This window comes from Limulus polyphemus, unplaced genomic scaffold, assembly GCF_000517525.1.
Source record: "Limulus polyphemus unplaced genomic scaffold, Limulus_polyphemus-2.1.2 Scaffold335, whole genome shotgun sequence".
In the NCBI taxonomy this organism is placed as follows: domain Eukaryota; kingdom Metazoa; phylum Arthropoda; class Merostomata; order Xiphosura; family Limulidae; genus Limulus; species Limulus polyphemus.
The window spans coordinates 58,191-65,472 of record NW_013665945.1 but is presented as its reverse complement, the minus strand read 5'-3'; the positions used below and the strand labels follow the sequence as shown (position 1 = coordinate 65,472).

Sequence of the window (7,282 nt, the reverse complement as noted above, 5' to 3'; positions counted from 1 at the left end):
ATTTCATCTTGTATTAAAAAAGTTGTAAATATAACTTTCTCGACCTTAAAAAATGTATTATGGGTCAAAAATTCAAATACTACGCTAGAAAACTGGGGCAAAATAACATGTTGCGATTAGGGATTACCTGTAAAATGTAATATTTTATTCACTTGTGAAATAATATGAAATACACCGCTACCTACGTGGACTTCTGAAACAAAAAAAAATACAGAAACAAAGGGGTCATGTAAGAGCTTTGTGTCCATGAAGTGGTAAGGTAATGTTTAGTTAATAACGTTGTTAACAGGCATCATTTTACACAGTTATGTTCACTGTGGTATAGAAATCAGATAAAAATTATACAGTTATGATGTTTACAAGAAACATTTGTATGGACTAAATATCATGTTATACATCTCTGGAGCAAATTGGGGTGTATCAGTTAGCCTATAACCACCACGTTATGTTCTGTATTGTTAAGTGAAAAATAGGTTTCGAACTAACCCCCAACTATTGTTCCATCATCATAGTCTGAAATGTCACCATCAGATAGACGGCTGGAGACATTTGATAGCGGAGACAGGTGGTCAGCCAACGTGCCAGATCCTCCATCAGTGTCCAAGAACATTGCTTGTCGTCTCTGAATTAGCAACACAAACAGACTTTCGTAAATCTCTGGACAGACAGACAGATGTAGGAGTGGATGACTGTATAGGTATACAAGCGAAAGGACATAGAAATAAAAGGCAGGCAGCTATATAGAAGGTTGAGTACTATATATAAAAACGACTTTGAATACGCAAATCAGTAAGGCACGTGACAGACAAAGCCAACATGAAGTTGCGGTGGAACGAAATGTATCAGAACTACATTTCAACATTATTTGGTGTTCGTAAGCAGTGTAATGCTACCGAAGACTGATCGATTTTGTGAGGGTATATAATACTCATTTCCGACGTAACATATTCATATACTTAGATCGTAAAGATGTGTTGAGATTTGGGATTTCAAAGACGGGGATAGGCCTTGTACTTAATGGCACTGTAAAATAGGAATGTGGATTAATTTATATTTCAGGACCATCTACAAAGAGACCTGAAAGAAGTCGTACCCTTGCCGTAGTAAACAAAATATGGCGTATTTTAACAGGTAAGAATCCACAAACACAAAAAGACTAGCAAAAATCATTCATCTGCCCCAGGCAACTTTGCACAACATAATTCACGTGTACACAGGTTGCTTCCGCGAAATATCTGTTCAACCGCAAGCAGCCTGAGAGTGAAACGGAAATTCAAGCTGTTTCGTATGAAGCAATCGGACTGTCGAAAACGGGCGCGGAGAAACCGCCTTCCTCGTTTATGTATTATGAAAAGCCTGCAGGTAGGAGAGATGTGCTTTGAACATAACAGTCTTACGATGGGGCTTTTTGCAATGAAAACTACGTTACAGGGTTATTGTCAAGCTCCAAAATCGTTTTAATATAACGTACTCAAACTCTGTACTTTTACTATTTCATTTCATCCAGATTGGTAAATTTTGCAAAATCTATATGGAGTACGTAAAACTTTTGCTTACTATAAATTAAATTTTAATTGTGCTAATTATGATAATAATAATAAATATTAAAGACTGCAAAATGAACAAATATAGCAATAATGAAATTTAGAGGAGATTCTAAGAATTTGTAAACTATCATCATACTTCAGATTTACCTGGAACATTTTTTTCATATCTACGTCTGATAATAAGATCTAACCTTTTAACTGCTAGATACTCCGTACATATGAAATATTATAATATTCTACCACAGTTATCTGTCAATTCTAATTTAAACTGCTGACGATGGGGGTTGTTCTTACTTTATATACGTGGGAATGTATAGCTTTTTGAGTTACATTTATGAACAAGTTAATTGGTGCACTGTTACTGGAGAAACTAGACATGTCAAATAAATAGATCAGCAAATTATGAGATAGAAATAAAGAGGACTGACCAGTTGAGCATTCAGTGTGTCTTCATGGCTGACCAGGAAATACCACTGACCTTTGTTGTCTAAAGGTGTTGATGAAAGGTCGACCACAACCTGAATATATATATATATATATAAGGTGAAAATTTTTTATTAGCACATGTTCTACTTGAGCAAAACAATTTATATGTAGCTAAAATAAAACCACACAATTTAGTTAACCAAAGTTTTCACGCAAGATAACGACAGACTTTGGGGAAGATAGACAAATTATAATCTGTAAATATTCCTTAAAAACACGACACTTGTAAAGCAAACTTAAGACGCAACAACAGTTCAAAGAGTTACGAATCTCAACAAATAATGGTCGCGTATCTTAGAGTTCATAGAAGGAAGATGTAACAAAATACAAAGAGAATGTTACAAAAGTAGACATCACCAGATTTGCTAATTTTCTTCACCAAAACGCCGCCACTTGGATATATCATCATACGCACTATATTAGAAAGGTAGTACTATTGCTTAAAGGCTTATTTCCAATTTATTTATTTTTTCTCTTTGAATTTTTGCACAAAAATGACACAAGTTGAGGGCATAGCGCTCTCTTATTTTGAACTGAAAGATAAGAGGAAAGACAGCTAGTGAACGGTACCCAACGCGAACTCTTAGGCTACTCTTGTCTGATGTTATGTTGGGATTTGACCGTCACTCTTATAGCTCACACGGGGCCCCATATGCGGAGTGTATTTTTGTGGTAAAGGGATGCGAACCACGAAACTTCGAAATTACAGTCTGGGCACACTAATTAATAGGTAACGCCTGGCCTCCTCATTAAAGGTACAAAACTGGAAGTTGAAAAATACAGAGGCAGATATTAATCACGTAAGTCTTAAAAATTGCACGTCACGTGGCTCCAAAACTATCCAGTTGTACCTACGTTCTTACTAGCTTTACTTTCATACTAGTATCATGTGTTTAGTATTAAGTCCTTTCGCGTGTAAGAGAAAGTTTACAACAACTGATATTAAATTATATAATTGATATATTATAGTTATTCTTTCATTTGTAATTCAAAGACAATAATAATAATACGTGTCTCAGTTTAAACATTAATAAGATTACAGAACAATTGCTTGAAAATAAAAGAATAATAAAATTCACAACAATCAATAATACATCTATAAGTATATCTTTTTTTTTCTCAACCAGCCACTGAGTTTAAGTTCAATTATAAATTGAAGTATCAAAACTTGATACTCACCTCTCCTAAGTAATCGTTAGCGCCATAACGATCGTAGTCCCATACCGTGATTTCCAATGCTCTGGTTTTTAAGTCCGATCGTCTCAAGGAAGAATAAACGAACGTTTGATTCCATCGAGGTTCGTTCGTATTGGCGATAGTTTTAGTTCTTCTCTTGCTTTTTTCACTGATTTTAACAAGAAACAAAGAAGAAGAAAAAAGGCACTAATATAACCAAACTTGCCCACAATACTATTACCCAAAAAGATAAAAATGAACATCGTATAAAACAACACTTGCCTAAAGTATCATTACCAAGGAAAAACAAACATCTTTATTACTGTACTGTCGTATAAAACAACACTTGCCTAAAGTATCATTGCCAAGGAAAAACGAACATCTTTATTACTGTACTGTCGTATAAAACAACACTTGCCTAAAGTATCATTGCCAAGGAAAAACGAACATCTTTATTACTGTACTGTCGTATAAAACAACACTTGCCTAAAGTATCATTACCAAGGAAAAACGAACATCTTTATTACTGTACTGTCGTATAAAACAACACTTGCCTAAAGTATCATTGCCAAGGAAAAACGAACATCTTTATTATTGTACTGTTGTATAAAACAACACTTGCCCGCGGTACTATTACCAATAAAATAAACAAAAATATTTATCACCAATACTATCATGTAAAATACACTTGCCCACAGTACTATTGTCAAAAAGATAAATAAAAAACAATTTTTATCATTAAAATTATGATATCAAACAAAACTTCGCCACGGTACAATTAAGAAGAATAGCAAACGTTTTTCTACTAATAGTATCATATCAAACAACACTTGCCCACAGTACTTGTTGTTTATAACACTACAAAATACAAAAATATAATAAAACCGAAACAACAATTATCACCACTCGTTCTTAATATCATTATCAAAAAAAAAAAAAACACTATTAAAGAAATAAAGAATACTTAAATTACAGCCAGTAAGATTTTTTGCTAATATTAAAAAAATGTAATATATTCTAAATGAATCATTTGATTATGTTTTGTTTGGGTGAAACATTATGCGTTTATTTTAATAAAGCTAATCGCCATAACTGAATTTTTACCAGTTAAAAGGTATAGTTAATCAGTGTTTAGAAATAGCATTTTATCGCCGTTTTTTTTATTTATAAAATGTGTATATGAATGAAAGTTCCATTGATGCTGTTAATAAAGTAAAATAATAATAAGTAAATTCCCCGCAAGACATTTATTGCCAAAATAGTCCCAAAGTTAAAGTAGTAAAAACTATTTACTTGTACAGTACAACTTTAAACTTAGCTCTTACCTTCTGTCAGGAAGAAGAAACACTTTGGCGTATGGATTGCGGGTCAGTTGGCTTACCCTGGGTCTAAGCTCTGCAGCACAGATTATTGTGACAACAAGCTGTAAAGCCTGAGAGTCATACCACAGTTTAAGCTGGAATTAAAAAGTTAAATCATGATGGTACTCTTCAAAATTCTTTATATAAACCACATTCCCAGCATTACAAAAGGCGATACAAAGTTTATATATCTGTTGCATCTTCACGATCAATTAAGAAGACGTTTCGTAACTAAACTTAATAATGCAAAAACTGTGTTCTAATGTATGGAATAATGCCTCTTTTTTTTTGGAACTTAAACTTGTTTTTCTTTATCCCATTAATATTATTTTGTTAACCCTAACAGCTTGCAACTATAACAAAAGCCAAATTTAAAAGGTGTAATACCTGTATTCTACCACCAACAACTGGCGAGTGAGGCCGTAATCTTACAGTTTCTGGTGAGCTTGGCGACGTCACTGTCACACTTGGTCTCCAGTCTTGTTGAAGGTTGTGTTTGCTTACGTCTAGGAAAATAAAATAAAAAAAGGGTTAAAGGGGAAAATTGTTACATAGCCGCAATTCATAAAAGTACACGATCTATAGCGAAACAAGTGACTTCTTAATATACACGACTTCAAATATTAGCGTCTTGGCTATGACATAAAGACAATTTAAAACAACAACTGATGATATGATGAAATAATTTCTCGCATGGCTAAAAACTGATGTAACTTAGAACACTAAAAGTTACGGTCATGACTTGTAACAGTAATTGTCCCAGCTATGTACTAATGTACTTTGTAACAGTAGTTGTCACAGCTATGAAATTTTGTAATTCGAAATTTGCAACACTGACTGTTCATATGAGCTAATATAATTTACAACGTTAACTAACTCAGCTAATAGCTGATCTAATTCGAATGTGTGGTGTTTTCGGATAACAACAGTTGATTTCCCGACAAGTATCAAATAGACTTTCTGTTTTTGTTGAATCTCGCGCAAAGCTACTCGAGGGCCATACGGGCTAGCCGACCATAATTTTGCAGTGACAGACTAGAGGGAAGGCAGCTAGTGAATACAACCCAAGCTAACTCTTGGGATACTCTTTACCAACGAAAAGTTGGATTGTCCTTCACATTATAACGCCCTCACGGCTTTAAGGGCAAGCATTTTGGGGACGGGATTCGAACTCGCTACCCACAGAATGCAAGTCAAGCGCCCTAGCCACCAGACCAGACCATCAGATAAAGGGATCTACAAATAACTACAGATTCGTCCAAGAAATAACGAAAGATATCTCGATTAGCTAATTTAACTGAGTCTTCCTAGTGTGTGTGTAAAATAATGAGATTGAACAAAGATGGTAAAAATAAACAAAATCTTTATTATTTGACAAACAAAAAGAAAACGCCGCATAAGTAATTACACACTCGAGACAATCGCTTCTACTAGGCTGTGCTTAACTCTACAGCTTTATCTCTCTCTCAGGATTAATCTCCGTAGAACTAAAACACAGTGTTTTCGAAGTGTACCCTCACACGTCAATCTCCTAGTAGAAAGCACAATGGAATTCAACAGGTAAACCTCCTTATTTGTTCACTCGACGACGTCATTTCGTGACCTTTGTTTCTCACAGCATTGGTCGGCTGTTACGCTTAGTTAACGTCAAATTTGGTCAGCAAAGGATGTTATAGAGCCAGCCCTTTTCATCGGTAAGCTATATATTAGTGCAATATTCTCTTGGGTAGAATAGACATTGCATAGAATAGAGAAAAAGTAACGCGAACAAAGTAATCTTAACGACTTTGTAGACCACGTACTGCTGCCTTTTCAGCACGGAAACTAAATAACTGAAAAAAAAAATCAACTATACCAATAAAGCAGGTAGAAAACATATGATACGGATGTATATCACGAATGATAACTTGAACGTTAACTGCTGACTCATTAATACTTTTCCAAGTTCGCTATCTTATCAGTATATTGACCACTCGCTCTGGGCGTATGTGGGAGCACACACACACACGAATACGTGTTGTAATTTTAAGGGAAGAGTAGTCGGACAAGTGGTTTGAACAAGTATTTTTTAAGCTTTTTGAAAACCTAATATCTGTTATAGTTTCAGTTTTTCCTTTTCAAATCTTACTCACCATGAATATTATTGTAGTATTTGCTTCCTGAATTTTCTAAAAAGCTGATGATTAGTTCACAGATTTCGTACAATTTCACGTTTTAACATCACCCTGTCATAATTAGTTCCCATAGAAATTACTATTTCTATGCTACTGCACACAACAAAAGTATCAGCAAGCGCACAAAAAGTACCATTCATACACTGCGGCAGTTTCAAAACGTAAAATAACGACATTTATTTTACACTCGTGACAAGTAAAAAACGCCGCCCCACGGTGGCTCACTGTTAAGACTGAAGGCCAAAATTCGAATTTCGATACCTGAAGCGGCCAGAGCTTTACGCTTAACAACAACAACAAAATACTGAGAAAAAAAACGGCGACGCCGTGATGAATTACAAGTTCGTAATTACTAGAGTTTAATGATGTTTAGATATATAAGATGACCAAGACAAAAAATTGTCTTTCTTGTTTAGATGCACGTGAAATTATTTCTTACTAAGAGAACCCCTAGCTGAAACCTAAAAAAATCACCATATTCGCTAAACTTCTTTTTTATATCTTTTACGTTTTTATACGTAAAAAATATAAAAAAGAA

At 34.5% G+C, this 7,282-nt stretch overlaps 1 protein-coding gene across 1 annotated transcript in view; it reads right to left on the bottom strand.

Moving 5' to 3' along the window:
* LOC106457463 (regulating synaptic membrane exocytosis protein 2-like) overlaps positions 1-7,282 on the bottom strand; it is a gene marked incomplete at its 5' end in the record, with an annotated part of 64,042 nt that overhangs the window by 21,864 nt on the left and 34,896 nt on the right. Inside the window, 5 exons of the mRNA XM_022383417.1 lie at positions 487-622; positions 1,976-2,065; positions 3,213-3,378; positions 4,535-4,665; positions 4,958-5,076. Coding sequence (XP_022239125.1) covers positions 487-622; positions 1,976-2,065; positions 3,213-3,378; positions 4,535-4,665; positions 4,958-5,076 — 642 coding nt within the window. The remainder of the gene's footprint in view (positions 1-486; positions 623-1,975; positions 2,066-3,212; positions 3,379-4,534; positions 4,666-4,957; positions 5,077-7,282) is intronic.